At 37.7% G+C, this 27,635-nt stretch overlaps 1 protein-coding gene across 2 annotated transcripts in view; it reads right to left on the bottom strand.

Annotated features, from left to right (window-relative positions):
* ATP6V1H (ATPase H+ transporting V1 subunit H) overlaps positions 1 to 27,635 on the bottom strand; it is a 46,738-nt gene that overhangs the window by 12,464 nt on the left and 6,639 nt on the right. For both annotated transcript variants that reach the window (XM_068932711.1, XM_068932712.1), the window contains 10 exons: positions 25,778 to 25,880; positions 24,235 to 24,324; positions 20,659 to 20,772; positions 17,985 to 18,089; positions 16,843 to 16,896; positions 13,950 to 14,047; positions 12,240 to 12,432; positions 8,560 to 8,738; positions 7,584 to 7,709; positions 4,993 to 5,094 (listed from right to left, as the gene is read on the bottom strand). In XM_068932711.1, the coding sequence (XP_068788812.1) occupies positions 4,993 to 5,094; positions 7,584 to 7,709; positions 8,560 to 8,738; positions 12,240 to 12,432; positions 13,950 to 14,047; positions 16,843 to 16,896; positions 17,985 to 18,089; positions 20,659 to 20,772; positions 24,235 to 24,324; positions 25,778 to 25,880 (1,164 nt within the window). The remainder of the gene's footprint in view (positions 1 to 4,992; positions 5,095 to 7,583; positions 7,710 to 8,559; positions 8,739 to 12,239; positions 12,433 to 13,949; positions 14,048 to 16,842; positions 16,897 to 17,984; positions 18,090 to 20,658; positions 20,773 to 24,234; positions 24,325 to 25,777; positions 25,881 to 27,635) is intronic.

Genomic DNA, 27,635 nt, shown 5'->3' with positions numbered 1-27,635 from the left:
AAGCTCCAGCAAATGGCAGAAACTGGAACACCCAAGAAAGATGCAAAAAGTCACTAACCAAAACCCCAAAGCTACCAGCCTCCCAATTCAGAGGAAAACCTTTTTCAGGGCTGGTTTTTAATTCCAAAATTGGATTCCCAATCCAAACCCAAGTACTCAGCAGGTTTTCCGGAATATATCAACTATTGCAGATTTCTAAGACTGACTGGTTCAAGATACTGAACCCTAAACAGTATGAAGAAAAATGAACAGGGAACATTTTTGAAAATTTGGCAACAAACAGACTTATCACTGGTACTGCAGTCATTCCCATGCAGAAGCACGTACCAACAGACAACACATTCCCACTCCAGCATACAAACATACAGTAGGACAGCGGTCTGTGCTGTCACTTTTCATTTCACATATTTACTGCTAGTTGTTTTCCCCTGCAACATACCAAATTGTACCCAGGAACGGGCTTGAGCTTTAAGCATTTTCTAGCTAACGTTATTCTACAATTAAGCAACAACCCTGCAACATCTCTCTCTAGTACAGTATAATGCTATACAGCATATACTACAGACTTTACACAAATCTACTGTAGTCCCCTACTAGAAAGGGGATGAGGGAGGGAGGGAAGGAAGGAAGGAAGGAGGGAGTGTTAGGGAAGCCTCTTCAAGATTGTTCATTTACTTTACTCAGCTTTATATATATGTAAAATTTTGTTTTGGAGCTGGCTTGAGAGGGGTTTGGCATGGTATAGCACTATCAATCATTATTTAAGAATGGGCAGTGTCTTCCATAAATTAATGGTATCCAGATCCCCCCATTCTTTGCAAGAGTAAAGCCCTAATCTGACCCAAACACTGCCTACTGTGCCAGGTACATCAATACATAAAAAGACTGAATAACTTCCTCAAGGCACTTGTCAACAAACCTGGCTTCAGTTACTTTCCTAGCATCTGACAAAGACTGGCATTCAGAAGATACGGATGACATTTTAACTCATAACAAACATTTCCTGGAATCTAGAAAAAATGCATGGAATCATGACGACATCTATTGAACAGGCCACCTGATATTCCTCATAATGCTTTTCACTGTTCAAATCATACTAGAGCCACAGTTGTTCCTTCACAGGATGCAGAACTGGCTGCTAATAGTTACATCTCCAACAAAATGGGATGTTTCAGCTGCAACCTTCCCTACAGACTTCACAGCAGTCAGCCACAACTTTTTACTTTCTATACCAAATCCTGTATGAAATACTGACAAATCACACATACATTATGAATGCAAAAAAAAAAAAAAAAAAAAATTAGAAGACACCACTCTGAAACCTGAAAAAGCATCACCATCCAGATGACTCTTTACATGCAGTACTTTGGTTTGTTGTAACATAATTTGGTGCAAAAAATACATAAACTGATTACTCACTCTGGTTAACTTAAAAAAACAGCGCTCTCTCACATCACAGAGTACTTAAACATAATATCCTATGAAGAGGCTATCACTTGCATCATTCAGTCTTAACCTGACGCTATTCTAAGCTTACACAAGCAGTCTGTTATTACTGTTCTTTTTAAGGTAAATGAATGCATTACTGCTGCACAAAATGTCAATTTTCTGTAAACTGCACAACAGGATAAGATGTAATGTGACGATGAAACATAGAAATTTCCATTGCATTTATAACTCTGCCTAAAGTAGAAAAACTATTTTCTGTGGTCTCCAGGATAAATAGTATTGCAACATATACAGATGCTTCATACAAAAGGAATGCATACAAAAAGGTTCATTTGTTTTAAGCCAGAAAACTCTAACAAGAATTCTAAACATCATTACCGACATAAAAGATTTTCTTTGTTTCTGCCTGAGGCTTCCTCATATTTTCCTTGAGAGGAAAAGATAAAACCACCAGCACAAGACAAAAACAAGACTATGAAATACAATCACAAACCTTTTTCTCATTACAGGAAAGACAAACACTGATTTTTGAGGAAGCAGAAGGAGGTAACAAGAGACATGAAACTCAAAAAGCTTCCTTTTACAAGAAGTGTGCATAAATCAAAATGAAAGTTAAAATCCTGTATCACAAATGAAAATACAGTATTTCAGATGATAGTATATCAGTGTAAAATTATGGCTGAGAATATAGTTAAGGAGTAGTGTTATCATATTCCATAACACTTCCTACTTTTACAAATCACTTCCCAAATGATTGTTTTGGACTGAAAGGTAAGCACCTATGACAAAGGTTCACAGTAAATCCTTTTCTTTCAGCTTCCAAATCCGCTCAAAATACTTGTGTTTTTAGTTATTTTTTCCTATGGATTTCCTTCTCTCTAACTTCTGGTTTTACACAACAGTGTAACTGTACCACCGGGCTCAATTAATCTATGCACATCTACTGCTGGGACTATTCCCCATATTAAGAGTGGGGACAGAAAGTGTTCAGAATTCAGACAAGTTACTGGAAGCAGAAGAGTCAGATATTATCATGACCTGTTAACAGCAGGAAGAAGAGAAGAGAGGATGAAGACAGATCATAAAGGTTCAGACAGTTATAGCAGCAGAAAATATTAATATATAAGGCACACTACACATATGAAACCAGACCAAAGTGAAAAGAGGAGGTAATTAAGCTGTTTCTCAATCATGAGCTAAGAAGAGGAATAGCTCTAGGTTTCAATTACTATATGCAAAATGTAAGATCTATGTTCACAGAGTTCAGGCGATTGAAAGTGTTCATCTTGTACAGTGGCAACTCTCAAGTCACATGGAAGTTACACTGGAGGCTAATGTCTAACCTGCATTTACTTTAAGTGACAGCAAACACCGATGGTAGACTTGATTTTTGCTGTTGGACTCTCAGAAGACGCTTGTTAGTGAGCCTCTTTAGAAGCCCATGATGCTATTGCCTTAAGAACCTGATCCATGATGTGTGATTTTAAAGGCAAGTCAAAGCTATTTAAGTTGACGTTACTAGAGAACAGCCAAGCAAAAAAAATAGCACTTGGTTTAACAAACGCTTTCCTTTGGCGGACAAAGGTTAGCCAGAATTGTAAATCCAGGACTCTGCTGTACACCAACAGCTAAACTCAAGAACTTTTAGCTTTTAAGCAGCTAATCTCTGCAATCTTGGAAGGCTGAATGGTGATCCAGCTAAAGAGCTGAGGATAAACACTTGAAGCGACAAAAAATATTTAAGACATTTGAATTCTCCTATTCTTCAAAACCAATGAATGGCAACCATCCTCAAGCAACTCATATGTTGCAAGTGTGAAATGCCAACCAAGTGCAGGAGCAGTAAATAACTATACCAAAACAGTCCATTTCTTACCGTAATAGTTAAGTGGAAACAGACACATTGTGCTTAGGTGTTTTAAGCTTTTAGTCCTACAATTAAGTCCTACTTAGTAAGGATGCACTAGATTACAAATGACATTCTTTGAAAAAACAGAGACATTTTCATTTGTCTTTCAAAACAGTGTTGGCTTATTTAGTTTTCTGTATGCAGAAAACAATTGAAGTATTAGAATTTGCAGTAAGAATGTGGATTATAATAGTATCTAGTACTCTTCTCATTTGCCTATGACCACTCCTTTTGAAGGCTGAAGCCCTCCAGAAGAGGTTTAACAGCCTGGGAGAGTGGGGTATAGCAGCTGCTGAGTGGAGTCAAAGTCCATCAGCAATGGATTTTCCCAAGTGGAGGCAGGGAGGTGTGGGTTCTTTCTGCCCACTCATGTGACTGAACAGCTTTGGGCCCGCAACCACGTGGCCATATCAGACCAGGTATTGTGTTACACTCCTAAGTGGACGCGTGCACAATTACAGCAAGTGTCTAATGAAACACTTTCAAACAAGGGACAGCTTCAAGTAGGAGCATTCAGTATTAACCCTTCAGCTTTGCCTTCTTTCAGGCAGCAGCACGGGTGTCCACCTCACAGGAGAATACCTTGCCTTCAAATACAAGTGGTCATAAATCTCTTTTGGAAGATATAAGAGCTGATCAGCAAATACACAGCACTGCTCAGTGCTTATTCAACCAATTTTTCCACCATATATATGACGTGAAGGTGAGTCTGTCATGCTTGACTGTTTTTAATGCTGATAGCAGTCTCGGCAAGAAACGTTCATGAAGTTTCCAACAACCTCAAACGACTATTCTCTTCTCAATTAAGCCCTAGCCAGGAAGCAGAAACAGATTGCTGCTTTGTTACAGAAGTTAAAATACATGTCCCAGGCTCTTCACTTTGGGTGGCTGAAAAGCATGGATTTTTGCAAAAATCCATAATACTCCCTCCTGCTAAAGTAGTCTCATTTCTTCAGAGATCGGACTACTTAGCAAGTAAGTTTCTTTGCTCACCAGTTTTCACAATAGAGTAAAGCAAATAAACATAGTGTGTGTGGGGGGGGGGGGTGTCAGTGTGCGTCTTTATATTTTGACAGGAATTCGGGTTTACAGCAAATGTTAACATTTTTGCTTAAAGATATATTTGTGTAGCAAAAGAAAACATTAAAATAGGAAGGTGATAACTGAAGCTGTGCCAATATCATTAGAAATTGCAATGGTTTGTAAGAAAAGTCTTGTCCCAGTGGTTTTAAGTCACAAAATAAAAGACTTAAATCATTGCTGAGATAGTCTTAAGTTCAATATTTATAATCCAATAGTTAGCCATAATCAAGGATAACAACAACATGCTACTTAAATTCTTAGTAGCTATTCTAATTATTTCTGAAGCATGCCTTCTGTTTTAGTCTGAGAAATTTATTTCCAGGTACTCTAGACCTAAGTTCGCTTCACTGCTAAGAACTGCTTAAAATATACTAGTAACACAAGTCAAGAGTCCAGTTTGTATTTTGTCATGTGTAATACCTTCCTTATGAACTGAACTTAAGCAAAACCTGCAGTTGCATTGTACCATATCTTAATATAAAGAAGTAATAATCAGCCAAAGATTACTCTAGCTTATCTCTTGAGTAAAAGCATACTGGAATTTTTCTCACCGTTTTCCTCTGGGGTAGTGTCGCACATACTCTCCCACATCATGAGCAGCTACAGCCAGCACTTGTGGGTCATCAGAAACCTCCAGAAGTTTTGTCAGGATTCTAGGAAAGGATTTCAAACAATCAAATCCCAGGTTATCTACCACTGAAGTTAACAAAGCTTGTAACCTTAAACATGTCATACAAGGCACTCAAGGCAGTAAGTAAAGCTAGAATATAACTTTTTCCAAAAATGCAGTTGGATTTAAAACAATCCAGATTCCTGATAATGGCAGAATCTATTAAAGGCATTCATTGAAGTCCCTCTAGCGAGCCACATCTACGAACACCAAGGTTTACAGAATAGCTGCTTTTTCATACATGTTCCCTTCAGGACCATCAGTTCTGAGTTCAAGACCAGCCGTACTAACCAAACACATCAACACTTATAGACTCTGTTGGTGGTGGTGTCTCTGCCCCTTCGCTTCCCTCCCCCCAGCAGCATACCCAAAGGCACATTATCGCCCTACCAACCCACCGCTCCGCAGCTCCGTCCCCCCACCTTACACCTCGCGCCTGCCTTGGCGCACGACACAGACGGGCAAAAAGGGCAGGCTTGTGTGCAGAACACTACTTACAGAGTCACTTAAAAAAGCATTCGAGAACGAAGCAGTGTAATTCTCTGGTCTGTACAACTCTGACTTTTTCCTTTTATAGTATAAGCACTAGTTTTTTAAACCACGGCAGTTGATGTCCTCGCTCTTTAAAGACTGAGATGATTAAAGAGATACTTTGCAATAAACTCCCTTCGCGTTACTTATTTTGCTAGCATGAACCGAAACACAGAGCTGTAAGAATTATAAAACAGTTTCTCAGGTTTCTCAATTCTTAACACTGTCTCTGTCTTTTAATGAAGTAGTTTAATCACTCTGAGCAGAAAACAGTCAGCAGTAACTCTGTTCACCAGCCAGTAAAGAGGGAAAAAAAACTGGCAGATACGAAGGCTAGTGACTAATAACATGTTTAAAAGACTAAGTATCCAGACCACTGGAAAATTAGATTCATCTACGCTTAGTGAGATGTAAATGTGTTCTAACTACAGAAAGGTAGTAATAAGCAGAAACACTTAGGAGGGTTAGAAATTCAACTGGAAAAATTTTACCGGAACTTTCTTTTTTTAAAAAACCACAGCTACCACCTCCATGCAGGCTGGAAAGCGACAGGTAAAGGGCTCTTCATCTCCTCATTTGCACAAGCAGTAAGAGCAGAAACCGTAACACTGTTCAAAAGACACTGAGGATCTATGAAATACTGTAGAACAAAATACAAGTCCAGCAGGGAGGGCAGGAAGAAAAGTAACTCTACCCAGTGTATTGGATTTAGCAAACAAGTAGTGCAGCAGATATTAAGGGGAAAGAAAATGATCCATCTTGAAGTGAGAACTGTCTGTCAGATGACTTATATCACAGAGGAAAAACTCTCAGGTACAAGATTATTAAAAGGAAAGTGGAAGGAATTTTAGAAACCTCAACAATACAAAGTGTCTTGGTATAAACCATGTAAAATCCCTTGTCTCCTTCCTCCCTCCAACACATTTTTTTATTATTATTATTGTACATCCCTACATCTGTTGCAGCACAGACACAATACATTTACCTAACAGGTAGTCCCAAAACCAGGAGACACGACTACAATAAAATATTGCAACTGCTATTGGAAATACTAAGTATCAACATCATCTTCATGCTGTAGCTGGAAGCATCTTCAAAGCCTTAAGCATCTATAATCCCACATATCTAGCAAAGTGCTCTCAGAGAAGAATTTACTGGACTGGCCTTGCAGAGGTTTCAGGGCAGACCGGAGCGCACAAGGACTCCTAACTCAGTCTGCTCTTGCCATGCCTTTAACATCACATGTTCTACCTGATTTCAGTTAGGTCCAGCACTCACTAGCAAGTACATATCAAATTACACATACCAAATTACCCGTTAACAATGACACATCTGGACAACTAACAGCTTCCACTGCTGTTTAAAAGCCAGACAGACGTCTTTGAGTGCGTGCTTTCAGAAACCAGCAAGCAAGTCAATGACTCCAACAGCAAAGATGAGCTTTGGCTTCATTTCATGTGACAACCTACTTGCACCAAACACAGTCCAAAGAGAAAACAGACAACCCAGAATGTAATGCACTAAATCAGATTTCCCAAATAATAGTAGCACAACTTTCAAACCCCAAGTATTTGAAGGAGTTCTTTACTCAGATCAATGACAAACAAACAACACAAAATTAAGGCTAAGATATGGCAAAATCAGTTTTTGGTTGCATCAATTAGTATAACTTTTTCAAATGAAAGCATTGAAAGCATCTGTACAAGTCTGAAAGTAAGTTAAGCTAGAGATATTCCTTCCATTGTCAACAAAATATTTTGAGCAGTTAAAGCAAACAACCAATTCTTCTGACCAAGATCAGTACTGGGTGAGGACCACACATTCTAACTTGTTTTCACTTTAGGTATCACTCCCTGTTGACATAAACTAGGTATTACACACAGGTTCAGTTAAATGCTGAAAATATTAAAGAATAACATGAATCAAGAGCTGAGGTCTTACTTGAGTAGCTCATAATTCTTCTCATTTAATCTTACAGCATTCTCACGCCAAAACTTCTCAGACTTGTGCACAGGACTCCACTCCAATCTTCCTGACTTGAGCTCAGAACTGTACTCATCAAATGAGCTGCAATACAAAAGACTCGGAATGAAATATGGGCTCAGCTTCCATGAATGGAGTTTGAACAGCACACCCAAATCTGTCCCTAGCAAGACAGAACTGGAGCACAGTTTGTTATGACACATTTGGAAGTCAGCTCTCTACAAAGCACAAGAACTGTTCCTGCCCATTAAAAGTCCATTACTGTTTAAAAATACTGAAGTGAACGCAAGGGAAGAGAAAAACGTGTTTAGCCCTCATCCTTCTCAAACAGGATTCCTGAAGTTAAAAATCAGCCTTAAACTTTTGGAAATTTATCAGTTGTTTTGCATGCTTTCCAGGTTTTAGCTTCTCCAACAAAGGATCCCGGTCCTTGATTTTCGTAAAATTAAGCCTTTGACGCAAACTGTGCCGTGCAGTTCCATTTATGCAATGGAAAAAAGGAGAAGTATAACTTGAATTAACCTGGACAGCAAAAAGAGTATGCTAATTAGATAGTCTTTAGCTTAGACTAGAAGCACATTTATTTCCTACCAACTCCCCTTGAAGTTCTTTCCTAATGGTTTACCAGTTATGAAGAACACACATTCAGTAATGAAGATGTTCCACTTCAGTCTGTAAATACTAAGTTGTAACGGTATCTTTCATACGCAACTGACATCTCTAGTATGCTGTCTTATCAGTCATCTCTTAGAGCATCATAATTCCATATATTATATAGCTACAATATTATGTATTGTAGCCACATATATATAATACTTATGCACAGTATTATACATTATAACAGCATATAGTGTTTAATAATTTTTATATTAAAAAATTTTTTACCAATGTTTGTATAATCACATTTTTCAAAAGTTCACGCTACAAAACATACCTAAGGTCCTGTACGCTCTCCCCAAGCTTCTCCAGTAGGAATTTGATATCTTCACTTATGTCTTCGTCATCGTATTTCTGCTGATCCAAATTCTCTAGCTGCTTTAAAACTTTACATTGAATCATGGCAAGAGCATACTCCTGGCGAGTTTCTCTCTCTGTAGATTTCTCTAAGAGATTCTAGAAAAAAAATTTTTTCTTTTTTAGAAGAACTATTTAGAAGACTGTTCTGAAATGAAAAGGCTAGTGTTTGAGAAGTCCTTGTTGGCAGTTTTTAATTTCAGAAGCGACTATTAGGCAGGACTGAGCACTTCGTGAAACAATCTCTCCAAAGAGAAGTTCAATATGAGGCTACCACACAGTGATTGCTTTACACCTACTTCAGTGGTGTAAACTACCTGGTGCTCACGTTACTGTACATGAGGAGTATTCACATGTGGCACTAAAGCAGATGTGGGCATCATGAATAAAGAGGAATCAAAAAAAAAATTATGGCTCTGATTAGCAAAGTAGAAGTCATACAATCACATATGCTAAAAAGCACAAATCTCACTGCATTCAAGCAACTGATTTAGATCTTTTTCCTCCTGAATAGAAGGGAGCGGTGTGTTATGCTACCTTAAAAATTAGAAAGCATTAATACACCTGCTTTGATCATCTTCCATGATAAATAAAGCAGAAACACTACTCAAAAAAAAAGGGAGGCTGATACCCCAAGTTGTAGAGTCTCTGCTATAAACAAATACTTCTAGCTAGGTTTATCATTTTAATTTTCTGTGTAGCCCCAGCATAAAGTAGGAAAGCTTTTAAAAAAAAAAAAAAAAACTTTGCAGCTCAAAAAACTTTGCAGCTCAAGAGTTTACATCTGAATTAGATCAACTTCTTCTGAATTTGGGAGCATTCCAACTTTTATTCAAACACAAGCTTGCTGGTAAGACTGGTATTACAAGCACAGAATGCAATAGTAAAGTTATAATATCATTTATTCATTACATTTTTACTCAATGTAATCAGCTTCAAATTACGTTGTTCAATCAGAGCTAGCCACCTGCACTTTTTGATAAAGCTCAAAACATGCAATTCATATTAAAAGAGGAAGTCCTTAAAGAGAAATTGTGCTCATATGAATAAGCCTTAACATCTACCAGAAAAAAAGTGAGGCAATTATACAAAAGGAATTTGACTGCACTGCTCTTGTTCATGACACAAGCTTTATACTTAAGGTTTCTAAGATATCAGACATATGTTACTTAGTAAGGTAACATACTGCAAATAAATGTTAAAACTTGTGTAAGGAAAATAAGTTCTATTACTGCTTTTAATGGCCACATACAGCACGTTTAGTTTTACGGCATAGAAAAAAAATATACATTTCTATGCACTAAGTAAGAGACCTGAGAAGTGAAAGGTAATTTAGAGAAAGTAACGCTAAATTATCTACTTAGAGTTGTAAGTGCTAATGAGAGTAAAAGAACAAATAATGGATCCTAAAAGACATGATTCAGCAATTTCAAAGAGCACGCACCTAAAGTTTCTAAAGAACGCCTATTTAAGAGAGTTAGAGGCAAAAGCAGAAGTTACTCCCAATATTATTAAATATCTCATACTGAAATGATGTATTCACTTTTTAATACTGAAACAGAAAGGGTATATTAGGAGGATACAAACAGGAACACATAATCAAATAGAACAGATCAGTAAACTATTTAGTGATAACAGGTATTAAGGTACAAAACGAGCAGTGAGGAAAGGGACACAGAAGACAAAAATGAGAAGTACTACAAATACATGAAAAAGATGAGGAAAAAATACATTCTAAGAGGTACAGAGCAAGTAATTGATTCAAAGTAGACAGGAGTATTCCATGCCTTTTGCTTCATGGGGGTAGGGAGGAGGAGTGCATCACAATTACATTCTTGGTACAATTAACTTACCAAAGAAGTGAAACACATCAAATTTGAGGTGAATGAGATAGTAGGGCAGATGCAGGGCAGTGTCAAAACTCATGACATTCCTTCTGTGATGCACGGGCCACAGGGAGGATCTGGCAATCATCAAGCCTAGCCATTTATGCCACTCACCTAATTTTTTCCATAAATTGATACCGCAGGCTCTTACACAGGGAATGGTCTATTTTGTCTCTACTACCTATTTTAAATTTGCTCCAGAACTGAGAGTTTCAATGTCTAATTTCCAATCTGTACTTCTTGGCGGTCAGTTTATAACTTCATTCCTGTGCCAACACTAGTCTAACTTAGCTTCTTAGTTTTCTTTCCGCAAAACCTGTATCAAAACAACCTTGTTCTTCCTCAGCCTTTCTTTAGTAAAAGAATCCAGCTTGTTTTTGTCTCCTTCTGCAAAACACAGTAACTCTTAAGAACTAGCAATTATTTCTCCTCGTTTTTGTGACCTCAGGATTGGAAAATATTCAATATCAGATATTGAAATCTGTCACTTTTTTCAAAGCTCTCTTGTTCCATTTCCTCATTTAACACTAACATTAAGATCCTCAACAACACTATCCCTTTCCTCATGCTTTGCTCTTTGAGCTTTTAAAAACTCAACTTTTAAAAAACATAAGTCAGAGCATCAGCATATATATATATATACACACGCACACGTTCTTTTCAATAATGAAGTGTAGAATCTCAAAATTTAATATACATTTTACTCTTCAAACAAGTACTCCAAATACATACTGAATTTTGTTTTAACCAGCAAAAATCTATCATTTTGATTCTTTATCTGCAGAAGGTCAATAGCAGAAAGTCAGTCAGCCCCTCAACTGAACACAGACCATTTGAGTCCCTAACCACAGTTAGGTTTACTGTTCTAGACTGTTTAGGGAAGACGGGTTCACTAAATCACTCTCTGAATATGCTTCTCTTCACTGGCAGCAGACAGAGCCTAGGACATACATGTTCCATCTTTAAACTTACAGTGAGGATTGTTTCTCCTGTGAATTTACCTCATCCTCCAACAGGTCTAACTTTTAAAACAGGACTAAAAGTTGTTAGAGCATTCCTGTATCACATATAAGACACTTGACATGCATGCACATAAACTATGTGCATGGGTCTGATTAGCACACATGAATCCAAACTTGCACCCTCACAATGAAAGCATCAAGCCTCAGGGCTTAGTTATTCCAAATCACCCTACGTAGGATCGGCCATTTTCAGATAACATGAACATAGCAAGTCAGCCAGTCACTCTTACATGGATATCCTTGTTCATCTTGACAGAGCCACCAAGGAAAGATTTTTGGACTAGCAGATGAAAGATAATTTCCAAGTCAGCCAAAAAGTTGGGCAAACATCCCTCTTCAAAATGGTACTCTCTAACTAAAACTTCCTAAGGTAGAATTTTTCAAGTGTCATTAACTCCAGTGTTTTAACACTGCTACTAGTGGAAAAAAGAATCTTGAACTAAAGATGAGAAACTACTAACGCCAGTGTTCAATATAGTATTAGTCATGACTATTTTAAGAAGGTATTGAAAGCCGCATGTCTATTACTTGTAATAGCATACGTATTATCTGTAATAAAACTCATCTCTCAGAAAAAGGGAGAATTAAGTTTTCAGTCCAGGATACCTGATAAGGTGTGACAGAAACAGCTGTGCTTCAGCAATATCTCAAACTAGACGAGCACCTTGCAACTGCAGTTATCAGACACTTACCCGAAATGCTGCAAGGATGATTCTAGTCACTTTCTCCTTGACCGATTCCTGAAGAATATCTGACAGCACCGGAACAATATTATATCGACGGAGATATTCGCACATTTGAGGGCTAAATGCCAGCAGCCACACACAGAAAATCATCTGGTACTGCAGCTGGAAGCCACATTTGTTGCTCAAGACCCCCATGATACTGAAAAGTTAACATGATATATATTTGATTTTTAAATAACAGCATGCATTATATTATTCTACCTTGAAACATTCTATTACCCCCCCAAAAAAAGTTTAACAGGAACTTACTGGGAAGAGCTGCAGGGATGAGTGCACAACACATACTTCGCAATACCCTGCACCAGTATTTATCATTGTCCAAGCACCTTGTTTAGGAAGCCATCTTTTAAAATATAGTTTTTAATTTATTTCTCAGCCTTATAGCCATAAAGCTTTTTCCAATGTGAATTGATGTAGTGCTGTACCCACCTTCAGATTCACTGAGATTTTTTTCTAGTGGCACGTTTAGAGCATTATTTGTCATTCCAGGAGAAACATAGCAACTTTTTCAGAGTCAGGAAAGAGGAGGAGCAAACAAGCAGAACGATCTACACATACAGAAATAACACATTTCCTAAGTGTATCTCTCCATAGGAGTGTTTGAAATGAGCTCAGGTAGTGGCTATTTAAACAAGTCAGTTTTCAGAGAATAGCTTATACATAACATCAAGTCACAAAACTGGTAGATATAAATACAGCACCACTAGACAAGAAACAAGATCCCAAGATCAAGAAAAGAAGAGAGGAAAGAAAATTGTACTTCAGCTGAGTGAAGTTTGTTTTGAAATTTTAATATGCAATTTACAAGTTCTTTCCTAAAAAAGCTAAGTCAACTGAAAAAATAAAATAAAAGCAGCTTGCAGGATTACTGCTATTACAATTAGGGTGACAAAATTCACATTTGTTGAAATGAAGGCTATCGTAACATTTCAACCATTACCAACACCTTGGTGAAAAACTTCATTTCAATAGCATCACCATGATACACGTGAAAGTCTTTCAAATTTTCACTGCACTGGTAACTTTGACTTTTCTCCAATTTGGAGTAGAAAGCTATTCTTTTCTTAGATTGCAAACCGTACAGCCACCACCCCCAATAAAGAGACCCTCGGTAGAAGAGTTATTTATACATGAACATTCTTAAAGGAGATGAGTGACAACACCTTAGCCTCATTTAAAGCTATTCATGAGGAGAATCTGGCTAAAACAACTATCTACTTAAAGCCATATGCGGAGGGAGGAGGCATAGCTTCAGAACATATGTTTCTTGTTTTTTCCTTTCACTAATACTTTGAGACTAAAAGACTCTAAACTGAAAGATACTGAAAATACAGCAGAAACTCATTTCTTTAGTTCCCGTTCAAGTAAACAATAATGTCGGAGCATCTTTAGCTGAAGATGAATGGGTCTATTCCCCTTCAGATATCTGTATAAGCAGTCCTTCACAAAGAGACAAAGTAGCTTTAAGACCTCAAAATCAGTACCTATATCTGCAAGTTTGATCTGTTCATATGAATGCATTAATGTTTGAAAACAAACAGGTTTTGCACTCACAGAGCAGCAGTCATTGCAAGAGACTTCTATTACAAAAGGGGTCATTGGGAACATGCTATCATAAGTGCAAGTATAGCCACATAAACTGAAATAACTGCTCACCAGTTTACCCCATCTGCTTCTACCCACGCAAAGCGATATTCATTGACCCTGAGCATCAGCTGCAGACATCCAGCAACACACTGTACGTACTGGGAACTCTAAGTGAAAACAAGAATACATCACTTATTAGAAGAGTTAGGTACTAAACACTGAGGCTCAGCTTTCCAACACAGGCTCTACTAGCATACTTTGCTACGTGTTTTTTCAGCAACACTTCTAATTTAAGCAACGTCACCCTTATGACACCTTACGTCCCTTTATTTAAAAAATAAATAACAATAATCTGACAAGAGAAGAAAAGGTAGAAAGGAAAATATAAGCAGAGAACAGTTTTGACTAGGAAAGAAATGTTACGGGAGTGATACCATTTTACCTTTACCACAACAGACTTTTATAGCCAATTTGAATATGGCTTCTCTCAGCTTGTCTTAAGGCTATCTTCTGTTTGATTACACTGCCAGAGCCATTTCATCAAGATCATCAGTTACTACACTGTCAAGTGAACTCTGGAAAATAAAGCAGCTATAACATAACTGTTTACCAGACTTAAGTCTGCTACAGGCCTTTGTAGCAAAAAGAGATCTTCAGTTAAAGTTCTTCCCATCCTCATCCCCCTACTCAGGGCAGCAGTGGTCCCATTATAATTGCAAATTTCCGTATGCGTGCACCACATAGTAAGTAACATCGTTATCATAACGAATGAGATGTATATTTATATATAAAAATACCATTAGAGATGAGCATGCACAATCATCTTCAAAGTTTAGCTTTGCATTTGAATTTTCTTTTCTTTCTAATGAAAAGCTTTGCACATTATACTGTGCTACGAGAAGAACAAGATAAAAACTTTCCCTTCAAGAAAATGCTGAAATGCTGAGATGTGCATTATTGAATTCTATTTTCATTCAAGCTCCTATATGAACAGTCACTGAGACAGAATAATTAAACAGCTTTTCATCTCCAGAAGTGTGTATTTCTTGTGCAATAGAACATATGATTGGCTGCAGTTCAAAAAAAAAATTTTTTTTAATTAGGCTATTGTGCTTTCCACTACAGCAGCACAAATATCTCAAGGAATGAAGGAAGTGGCATTTTGTTCTCTCCTCTTGCTCAAACTCTGGCATATCTTGACTAAAACTCAAATGCAGCAGATAACGTATTTTTTCCTATAAGCTTTCCTCTTTACTAAGTGGCTTTAAAGTCTCATGGTAGATCACACAATAGAAGGTCAAACCTGTCAAATATTCAATGGAAGAAAGAAATCAGATAATCAATACGAAAGGAAAAGATAAGAGACAATAAACAGAACTTAAACTGCTTCATAAGAGTCACAAAATGAATTTATCTTTATTCTAAGACCTTTACGTAAAAGCTGAGTCTAAACATCTACAGTCATTGATTACAAAGGATATTTATTCCACCGAGTAGGAATTTGCTTTCATACCCCATGCAAATAAAAACATACAGAAAAAAAATGTAATTCTTGAAACAACTATGCACACACAGACACCTCCCTCCCACCAGAATAATGTATTTTATCTGCATCAAACTGTGCATTCCTGAACTAAGAGTTATTTTATCTTTACACAGATCATCATTAAAGCTTTCTCTTTCAATACTATCTTAAGTTTAAATTTTATAGTAAAGCCCAGCCATCATTTTCTAGGTAAAATGTTACAACTGCATCCCTAATTTATTCTGAAATACTTTAGTTAGCACCTCCTTGAAAATTCTGCGCAAGCTAGATCTGAAATCAGAAACACTATAACCAAGTCAATTCAAAACCATACACAGCCTAGTAATCATAGAATATAATTTGCACTATCACTTTTGCTGCTTTGGGACTCCACAGCAGTACATCCACATCTTGCTACAGTACATTGAATACAGACGACTCCATAATGAGTGGGAGAGCATGTTGTAGAAGTATTTACTGTTTTGGGGCCATATGACATAGCACTATCAGTGTAACAAAACCTTACAGTAACGGGACACAAAACTACACATATAGTACTTCAAATTCCATGCTCAGGCCATAATTTAATCCCCTACATGGTCATGAGTAATACTCAAAGCCTTTCTGCTTTACCATCTCACCAAGATTTGAATTAGTATTTTAAGAGGCTTTTCCTTACAGGAAGCTAATTATTTAAAGTAATTACTTCATTTAGAAAAGAAATAAATTCCAAATTCCAGTCTGTTGAAAAAACTATGGACACTTTCACTCTAACATTCAGGTTGTGAACAGACCAAAAGACCAAACTGCTGAATTATACTCCACGTTCGAAAGCCTTAACGAACTGCTTCATCGTGACACCAAAAAATAGAAAAGTCAGTTACGACAATCACTGCCACATACAGTTCACCTCCAGGATGAACAATCATATAGCTATGTGAAAGTCAGCACAAATAAATACTGGATATGAACAGCTTATAGCTTTAAAAGTACTCCACTTTACAGAGGCAATGTTAGCTTGTTAACAAACGTTAGTTTGACGTGCCGCTGCAAGTTCTAAATTTCAGGAGCCAGAAACTTCTCACTCTCGAGCTTCTTTTACTCATAAGTCAGACAGTCCAGTCCGAAAGAGATAGCATTGTTCAAAAATGTAATTGCCCATCATTTCTCCAAGTTGTGACAAAGAGGATGCTTAATACAGTCACAGCTTTAACAACCCAATATAACTCGTAAAATATGTACTTCCATTGCCAACATTTTCTGTCAAACTAGTCTGTTAAAAATACTTTTGTTTCTTGGTGCCATCACCTGGCAATCTTTTGTAGTACAGGTCTGATTCCAAGTTATTTTCTAGCAAAACAGCTCTGCCCCTTATCTCAACAGTGGATATCGTCCCTCCAAAAAAGAAAATTTGACATATTTCAAAGAAATACTCACATCACTCGTGGAGACTGCTCCTGCTTCCACAGAACCCGCCGTACCACGTAGTTTCTAGCACAAAAATAAAATTTTAACATCACGGCTGTCTCTTACCTTTATAGAAAAACTGTTACCAAGTCTCTTCCGGTTGCCCCCATCCCTCCGAACACAAAAAACAGAAGATTAAAAAAAAAATCTATTAGATACTGGTTTGCTCAGTCTACTATGATATGATATTTATTTTCCAATCCCACACTATCATGTCTAGAAGAATATGCTTGGAGATAATCCTGAGACAGTTTACTAAGATTACTTTCCCCCCCATCCTGCAGATTTACTCAAGACTTTTATTCATTTTAAAATTTGAAAACCATTCTCTTGAATCTTTCCGAAAGAAATTCCAACTTTAAGATCCTTGCTTACAGAGGCAAAGTAAAACTTCCTTCTAATAAGCCCATAGTCTGGAAATCAATGAAAAAAATACGCTGGTACTAAACCTACCAAACTGTATTTCTCTGCTTTCCAGAATCCACTTCTGCTCCAGTACTATCTTAGAGAATGACAAATCACTGGCTTTAGACAAGTTTTACAGGAGTGGAGGGGAAAAAAAAAAAAAAAAAAAAAAAAACCACAAAAGGAGAAAGATTTGTCTTTGAAGGACAAGCCAGCAGCAAGCAGGTCATACTGAGCTAATGCCGCACAAACACTGTTTAAACAAATCAGGATTTATTCAGTTTCAAGTGACATGACTGCTAAAAACCAGCTTTGTACTACAGTAAACTAGAAGAAAAAGCTTCTTTATTCACTTCCTGCTGCCATTTGATTTTTCTCTGTTGTAAAAAGCTCTGAAAAGCAAAACAACACTAGGAGACAAAAACCCCTCATCATATGTTCTCTCATTTTCCAAGAGAATGAATATTAATAAAAAGAAAAATAATTTTTTTTTTTAAATTACTTTAAGTTCCAAGGAGTGGAGGTAAAATTAAGTCTGAAATTTGAAAGCATGTGCTGGAAGAAAAAAGATTCAGCTTTAAAAATATTAACGAGATTTCACGTAAAAAAAAACAAATGAATTTCTGTATGCACATCTATATGTGTATTATATTCTTTAAAAAAGTTTCCAAAGTCATCATAATATTTAAAGAGAAGTAGCTTTTTACCTGGGAACTGAGCTGTGTTTTAATCCAGTTGAAGTAGTAATTCAAGTCACTTCCTTCCATAAGTTCTCTCCCCCAGGCAGCCAATTTGGCAATAATTCTTGCTGCCTAGAAGAGAACATAATATACAGATTTTTCAAACGCAACAGCTACTTCCAGATTTAGTATCTGAGCAATGACCTGTATGCTTCGGAAACCAAGTTTAGATAAAAGGTGTACAAAAATCATCTCTTCCCCATGTCAAAGGGTCTTCACACCTAGTAATTTGGGTCCTTCAGCTTTCTCTGTTGCTTCTACTCCCCAGTAGCTGGTGTATTTTCACAAGGTTATCAGATAGCTGTATCTGATGAAGTTCAAAAGGCACCAAAGAAGAACTGAGGAGAAGGAAGGGGGAGCTTCTATCAATGGGCTACTGCTGTAGGACACAGAGTCAAAAATCCATCAACAATAAGACATTTAGTCTAATGCATGCATCAGCATGCTTACTTTAAGCAATTAAGGCATATGCCAATGCAAACGATCAGAAAACATTAAAGTTTTACGCTTTTAAACTGAAGCAGGTTCAAGTCCAGAAAAGAAGCGCAGAAAACCAATAAAGGAGGTAGAATTTAAGAATGAAGTTAAAAAGTAAAAACGCAGTCAGATAAGAGTTTTCATGATGCCTATGACAAGAACACATGCAAACCAGAAGAGTATATTTTAGGCCAGCTTTTTCAAATTAAAGTGACTCTGTACTGTGGCCTGCAGTATTCTTGCAGAAATATTTGAGCCAGCTTTAAAAGCAGTCTAACCAAGGAACTACTGAGACAGAGGTTAATTTGCCTGCACGTAGCTCCATGATGCAGTGGTGAGACTATTCTAGGCACCTTCCCGCTTTATAGTATTCAGAAGCGCAGCACCATCAGATTTCTGAAGGGAGTATGAGAGAGAGTTTGGTACGACGACCTCTGTATTCAGAAACGGACTTGACACACACAATCCATTGTGGCTAAGTCATCCTGTAACATCTCTTTAGCTCTTAAAACATGAATTAACAGAACTCTAGCTTAGCATGCTCCTCAGTTAAAACTGCTCCCCAGCCCCTGAACCAGAGATCGTTCATACCTAGCAGAGTTTAGGCCTGGACCCAGAGCACAAATATTTTGATCTACCTATGCAGACACACTGATGTGGCATCAACGGTCTTTCAGTGAGTACACTGGGCACTGGGAGGGAGAGAAGAAGGAAACAAAGCAACACACCAACACACCCAGGTAGGTAAGCAAAGAGATCAAGGAGCAAGGTGACTGTTTCAACGGGGATTCACACTGCATGAGCTTCTCTGATTTGGAAATGTATTTGTGTATTTTTAAGGCAGCAAAACATAACAATGCCTGAATAACACCTCTATAGACAGTAAAATACTGGACATGGTATCTTCTACCCATATACTTGCAAACCACCACTCCACGGTGACGAATTGGCTTGCATTGCAAGGGTCTGAAAAGTACATTTTATCTGCACACTTAGGAAGTCAATACTGTCTGAGTACTCAGAGACTGTGGCTGTGCAGCACGGGTCTTCAGCACCAAGAGTAGCAAAAAAAAAAAAAAAAAAAAAAAACACCCAAAACAAAAAAATAACAGCCTCTTCTTCAGCTGCAGCAAGTTACCTGCTTGCAGAGCCAGGCAGCGAACCAGTCAGGTTAAAAAATAATTAAGCCTGTCAGACACTTTCCCTGAAAATAGGCTAGCTCGCTGTTCAAATCACAGCACAGTCACAAACGCAGTAGCACTGGCCATAACTAAAGGGTAACAGCTCGCCTTGGCTGGAATTCCTTGCACCAGTACTGCCCACCAGAGCGTAGGGCAGACCCGGTACGTGGTTTTGTAGTTTAAGCCACTGATTTGGTTTTACCATACCATACCAGCCGAAACACATGCTGTCAACAGCAGTGAGGAGCAATTTGTAGCCATGCAGTTTTTGCCCTGTTGAGTTCATAATAATGGTACAAGCTACTGTCTGCAGTAGGAATTTACAGTAGTACAACTGTATTTACTCCCACAAGGGAAAAAATAAACAGCTGGGATGAAATGGCCAGTTCTCAGCACAGAGGACAGAAGAATACTAAGAATCCCAGAAAACAATTTTGCCATTAGACCTGCTTTGAAGTTATTACACGTACACCAGCAGCAGCAGCCAGCAGCCCAAAGCACAGCAAATACCATATAATGCACAGTAGACATTATTTCTTTCCCAATGTTTACAAACCATTTACAGCACGCTACAAGTAACAATAATTTGAGTATATGAGAGAATAAGATCAGCAAGATAAAGACACCCTCCTTTCATTTGGAGAGGACTTAAATTCCAATATTTGTACAACCTGATGAATGCTGGCTGACAATTGTAATAAAAATTATTTTTCTAATAACTGTGCCTAATTAACTCTGAAATCCTTGCTTTTTTGAGCCCTTAAAATCTGCTGTAGTTTCGCAGAAAGAAGGATATAAATAAACAATGTATCTCTTTTTAAGAAGTGGTCAGGCAAAACTTACATTAAGAATGACTCATCTAGACTGTAAGAAGAAAACTTCTCAGCCAAGGCAGTAGTTTAATTTCAGACTCTAAAAATTTTCTAAAGAAAAATAAAAACATCATTCTTCTCTACCATCTTCAGACACAGGTTAAAGCTTACCATATGCACAGTGAAAAGATCTTGGCGATTCAGCATTGGCAGAAAGTAGGACCATGCAGTATTCTTACCACGCTTTGCATAATCAAAGAAAATACAAACACGTTGATGATTTTCCTACAAAAAAGGGAGAGGGAAAAGAAGAGACTTGCAAAAGCATTCGATGTAAGACAGTTATTAGCCCCCCCATTACATTGGCATTTATTGTCAGAGCGTATCCTCAACTGTAGTAGTCGATGGAAATTTTTCACAGTTTGACAGTTACTTGTGGATATAATCCATTTCAGTACTCTTAACATTAAGATTGGAGATGAGGGAGTAGGGGGGTGGGTGGGGGAAACTCAAACTCCAAAACCCTAGTTATATCTCAGTTCTCCAATAGCTGCTTGAGTAAAAATGTGTATATACCACATTATATGATTAGCCAGTCAGAATGAGAGACCAGCTACTGCCATTTTCAGAGAGAAACAATACTTTTCTTCCAATTATGCCTGAATAAAATCCACATAAGTTTTTTCACATGCTGCTATGTCCACACAAGAGCCCTTTGCTCAGCTTGGTTGCGTGAGCTACCAGTGAAACTTCAGAAATGGAAGCTAGTCATGCCTCTCCATTCTTCCCAATGGGAGGCGAGCTCTTCTTTCCCAAAATGAACCTGTAGCTCTTCAGTTGTCACCTCAGTCTACCCGAGCCCTCAGGAGAGGATATAGCCACTAGGAGTGGCCCAAGAAGCCTGTTCTCCAGAGCTTCTAGGCCAAACTACAAGACACCACAAGTCCCTGAACAAGGGCACTGCACAGAGTTGCTTCAAGCTTTTCATCTAACATGCACTGTGCAAAGCAGCTATGACAGCTCTTCTTAAAGGAGATCAAAAAAGAGGCCACACACACCTGAACGAGAAAGAGGAGCTCTGCTGTTTCCTAATAGCCTGGCAGAGGGACCTTCTCCTCCCCCAAATGAATAAATAATGAATTGCTTGGATTCTTACCTTTCCTCAGCCTGAGGCAACTCCACATACTTCCTAGCCTAATGCATACGCCCCTAGCCTAGGGCATATGCTTTGTCTAGTCTAAAAAGATGTCTCCTCTTTGAGGTCAAGCCACTACAGCCAAGTATGCAACTCATATCAGGGAAGACAAAACATTTTGTAGCTGAGAAGCCCTGCAATTAGGACACACTGAAAATATGGCAGCTGTATTTCAAACTCTGCAACACATTTTATTACTTTTTCAATGTTCTCTAACCAAAGAGCTTTCCTCCCCCCATCTGACACCCTATTATTAACGTTATGGACCAAGAATCAGCTGGGCAAGCCTGCTTGTTGGAATACAGTCTGTTAAGAACAAGACAACCTGAATACACCTGTGATCCAAACACTGGCATCTTACTGAATGCTGGAATTGTAACCCTTCATTGGAAGCATAACAGTGACCTCTAGCACATGCACTGCAAAGTGCTGTTCTGATCACTGACTGGGGGAATGAGGTGTCACTAGCTATCTGTCAGTCATAACCTTCCCAGTGATTTGCATGTTTAATACTCAACATGGTATCTAACAAAGTACATCAAAAAGCTCAACATTTCTGTTTTTCAAACTATAAAATAAAAATATAAGGTCTCAGGAACACAGTGCCTTGGAGCCTCAGCTTTGTGAGGGTTAGTTTGACAAAAAATGACAGTTCGATCAAATTGCTGTTAACATCTACATTTGTGCTACACAAAGCCTGGCTAAAAAGATCAGAAATAACTAGATCAATGAGTTCAGTTTACAACCCAGCTAAGTGGGAGACAGACAAGCCTGAAACCAGAAGAGATGAAACAACTTCATCACACTGTCAATCAGATTAGCCCGGTTTGCTGCGAAGGTGAAGACAGGAGGGAAAGAGAGAAAAGCCTACGGCCCTGAAATATGTAATGCTGCTCCATTCTAGGCAACTACCGACTAAACTGTTAAAAAGGTACTCCTATCCACAGTTGAATAATTTAGCATCTGTCATTTCTGAAGAAGCATAATGAAGCTCACTTGAGCGGTGCTGCTAGCTGCACTAACTACTGTGTAGGCTCTTAAAGCTTTCATAAATATCAGAGACTACGCAGTGTGACAGGGGTCACTAATCCGGAGAAATTGTTACAAGTATGTATCATATGAATAGAATATGAAACGTAGTATCCTTAGGGAGTCAAGCAAAAAATTCTCCATCTTCACAAACAAGCAGAATGGTGATACTCTCATAAGGCAATTACCACACTAATTTCACTTTCACCAGCTACCCAAAGAAATCTTTCTTAGAGTCATGATCAAGCCCATAAGCCTTGTTCCTTGCTGGAACAAGGAGAAAAAAAAAAAAATCCAGTGAAAAGAGGAAAAGGGTCAGACTGACAAAACTGAGGCTGGGCAACGAATCACCACCGCCACTAGCTAATATTCTAGCAGTAAAGGCACTCACTCTTTACACGTGACTTGAATGCGGGGACCAGCAACTGAATCCGTGCCCCAAGAAAACCACTATAAAACCCATGCAATACGTACTGTGGAGAGATTCATGCTTTTCAGCTTGCCTGCTGACAATACTGAACATTCAGAGTTGGAATTAGAACTCAGATGGTTGGTTTCTTAGGGGAATGTCGTAAACCACTAAGTTATTGCTGGACATATTTATCTGTTACCTTGTATTAACAGATACACCATGAAACAGCAGAAGAGAAACCGACTCTCAAACAAGGAGCCAAACGTTCTAGGCAAACAATAGGGAGAATTCCTCACACAGCTCAGCCCGCCTCGTTATGTCATCACTCCAATCACTCTCTCTTACACTACTATAAAGTGAAAAAATGCAGAAGCAGGATTATCTGATTGAATAAAGTTTGCTCTTGACTTGTCCAGGTCAGCACAGCAGTCCTGACATCAGTCCAAGTTATTGTATCCCATAGCTGGATGTGATGCTGGGCAATATGCTCTAGGTGACCCTGCTTGAACAGGGAGGTTGGACTAGATGATCTCCAGAGGTCCCATCCAACCTAAACGATTCTGTGATAGCTATAAAGTCTGTATTTTAAATAGCAGTATTCCACTGCAGTGTATTTGCATATATTTCACTGGACCAGGAGTTCCCATTCTATAATTAAACTACATAGTGTTCCAGAACATATTATCCCAAGATTTTAACTTATTTTGGAAAGTTCAAACTATAGAAACCGCATCTTCTTGATAAAGGAAGCCAAATTAACACTTTTGTAAGGAGAAGCAGCAACGACTTCAAGTAAGTTACAAATCACGTGCTATCTACACAACAGAGAAGGAAAAGGTCACAAATGATCCTTCAGCATCCAAGTTGTCACATCAAAGTTGAGAGCAGATGGATTAACATACAGGTATGTGACTCAGCGCATGAACACATACAACAAGACCAAAGTTATCTGTGTAACTTTAGTTCTGACATTTAACTTCTGAATGCAAGATCTGAAAGCCTAAAAGAATACTTTCATTATAGTATGACAAACATCTGAAGAGACTTTAGACTAAAAAAGACATTCAAACATTCATTTAAAGACTTAAAATAAGACAGGTTATTGACCTACTTGCAGCATATCATCAACCATAGTCAGAATGTACTGAACTGTCTGTTCCTTGGAGATATGAGTCATCAAGTTTATAAATGTTTTAGCACACTAGAAAATAAGAGAGACATTAAAATTAACAATTGTTTTCACTCCTTTTTGATAATATAAAACAGGTTCTCATTAATTCACAGTTAAGTCTTACATAAGCATTAAGCATCCCAATGTCTTATTCAACCGCAATGAGAGATGAATACATTTGGCATTATGTTACAAAGAAATTTTTCTGTCATATTGATCATTAGCTTTACAAACTATTGTTTTCTGGCTTTCAACCGAGATAACAAAACACTCCCTAGTGGAAGGCAGCACGGTTCTGCAAGGTGCTTTATTGAAAGGCCGATGAGGAAAATCTCCATCAGTGCTCTTCTATACAGCAGCGAGGATAAGAATAATTAAATTGAAAAAACAGGAACAAACTTAGACATGCCATGCAAAAGTGCGAGCAACTCAGATGGATGGGAGGGAAGGAGGAAAGAAAGGAGGGAGGGAAGGGGGGAAAGAGCACTTACCTACATCAGCTCCTATATCTAGTAGTTGCTTTGGTTCACATTCAAACCATTTTTTGCCTCCTGAACAACTCTATCCTACAATTTCAGCCACAGATATAATAAGCTGAAACAGTCACAACACTGCTTTTCACGCTTCCTCCTTCCCCTTGCCCACATTCAATTAAAGTTGAAAGAAAAATGGAACTCTGAACTGCTAGACTGTAACTATATAGTAGCATGCAAATCATGGTCCATTACATATCAGTCACATAATACAAGCAAAAAAGGACAGCCTACAAATTAAAGTAGAAAGGAAGAAAAATAAAGTTCTGTGGTTTTTGAGCACATATCCTACCCTCCACTCCCATACCTCTCCCAATCTCAACTGATGTCTGATGTTTGCTAGAACTTCAGGCTTCAAGGTTGAGATTCTATTGCTTGAAGTATCATTAAAGTGACTTTGAGCATCTTGCTTGGACTCCACATGCCAAACAGCAGGGGTCACCTTCACCAATCTTGTATCGTATCTGTCCAGCGCAGATGTCTCTTATCTTAGTGTCTATAATGACACTAGACCTGTGTTAAGATAACTGAACCCACCTTAGCAGTCAGTGGGCTATGTTGATGGAATTAAACTATAATTGTTCATTTAGCTAAATGGAAATATCACTGGCAGTAACTCTCATCAATAAACCTACAGGAAACAGATAGCTCAAAAATAAGTGACTGAAGTATGAATGCATATGATTAAGTAAATTGGGATGGGGAGAGACTTGAGCTAGCATGTCCCACAACAGATTTCTTCAAACTCGGGTGACATTTAATAATTATTTAATAGGTTTTTTTTTTTTTTAAATAATAGCCACTCTACAGCTAACAAAACTTGAATCATAATAAAGTTTTATAGCTCTTCTGTAATAGCCTAACTGTATCCTACCAACACTGAAATAGAGTTGGCATGAATTTCCCTCTGTTCCCCTCCCCTTAAAAGAGATTATTAAAAGAAAAGTTACTTGATTGCCTTCTGCTTGCAACAGCTCTTGTTTTTCTTCTGGATTTCTTTTCTGTTCAAATCTTTGAATAAATTCACAGTCTTCACCAGAAATCATCTGCCCTCTGAAAAATCAAATTATGAAACCATAAGCAAGATGCACAGACAGTAAGTTATTTGACATTATTCTCTTCAGTTTGATATCTCAGCAGTACCACTTGACCAACTCTATACTACACAGTAGAACATAAAGAGCTCCTCTCTGCTGGGAATTTCACATACGAAGAATGTGAAACGCTAATGACAGAACAATCCCTCCAAATCCTTTCCTATACATCTGCATTGCTCAACAGCATTCTCTAAATCATTCTTAGATTTCCAGATGCTGAAAGCAACAGCCAGTGGAAATAGCTGAAAGAAATGAAATACATACAGCTAGCACATTTGTGCCAGATTTATAATCCGTAACATTAATAGTCTAATCCAACCTGAAATAAGTGCTTAAAAATAAAATGAAATGTTACTTTAAGTCTATCATAAGGACCAAAGAGAATTTTAAGGAGTACGAAGGACCTGGTTCCTAACATATTTTCAGCTTGCACAAGTTAACACATTGAAGCTTTTCTTGGTAGCTTAAAAGCTGATCAGTGTGCAAGCTTATCCAAACACATAGCAAAAAGGCTTGAGATAGGTGACCCATAGCAGTCTGCTATAAGATAACAGATCTCTAGTTGATTTTTTTTAACCAAAACAAATAATACTGAGGCACTTACAGACATCATCAATGCTATTATTGAAAGCTGTTGGCTAAACTGAAGATTTAGCAGACTTGTTTTTGTTACAATGTAAAACTTACCACCACACCAAATAACAAACAAGTCAATATAGTACAGACATGCTATTCAAATAAGAAAACTGATTTAAAAGAGTAGTCATCAAAATCCAAGAATTTAATAGGTTACCAGCATTGCTATTTAATACCAGCTGTGCTTCAGGAAAGGAGAAAATTGGGCATAAAATCACCAATACAAAAAAACAAAGAGGATAAAAGTATTACACAGTACTCTGTTTCAGTGTTTCCAAGACTTATCTCCTCTTACATTTCCACTGAATCAGATGCCTCTTCCACTTTTCAAAGCTATCTAGCATGGATTCTTTTAATCCATTTTTTCCAAGTTCTGGGGCAGTTTTCAGATGTTCCATGACTAAAGAGTCCACTAAAATCCTTGCAAAGTCGCAGGAAATTGTAGCTCTTTTTTTTTTTTTTTTTTTTTTTTAAGTCACCTGACCTGGGTTCATGAAATACAGAGACATAAATAAGATTTGCATCACACTTTAATCTTTTTTTCTTCCTCAAAAGGTTAGGTCTTGAGGATAGCCTCATCACAGCGGCATCTTTTACCTATTTTTTAGGGAAAAGATAATAGTAAATCCAGTACTGTGTGCACTACTCCTATAACTATTCCTATATTCTTGCTGCTTTTCAAGAAACTTCCTCATATACCCTGAGGAAAGGCAATTAAGACTTAGTAGATGAAAGATTCATAAAGCCATTGGTAGTCTTTTACAGCAAGTTCTACTAAAACTGAATCAATTACAGAGAAAAAAGTAATCAGCCAAAGAACGAGACCATACTGCTACCACACATCTTTTACGAGAAAGGAAAGAATACAACTCCTTTCTTTAAAAAGGAGTTTGATTTGTTATTGAAAGAAAAGCACAATTTATTTGCCATATAGAAGGGGGACTGGATTTCACGACCAATAACTAGAAAGTCTCTCATATGTTTCAATCAATACTGGCCAAGACCTGGATGGCATTGATTTTAAAAAAAAAAAAAAAATCACTAACTAGATGAGCTGTTTGTTTATAAGAAAATT

The sequence above is a fragment of the Struthio camelus genome, chromosome 2 (genome assembly GCF_040807025.1).
Source record: "Struthio camelus isolate bStrCam1 chromosome 2, bStrCam1.hap1, whole genome shotgun sequence".
Classification (NCBI taxonomy): domain Eukaryota; kingdom Metazoa; phylum Chordata; class Aves; order Struthioniformes; family Struthionidae; genus Struthio; species Struthio camelus.
Note: the sequence above shows the minus strand (reverse complement) of the source record. Positions and strands in the feature narration are given on the sequence as shown.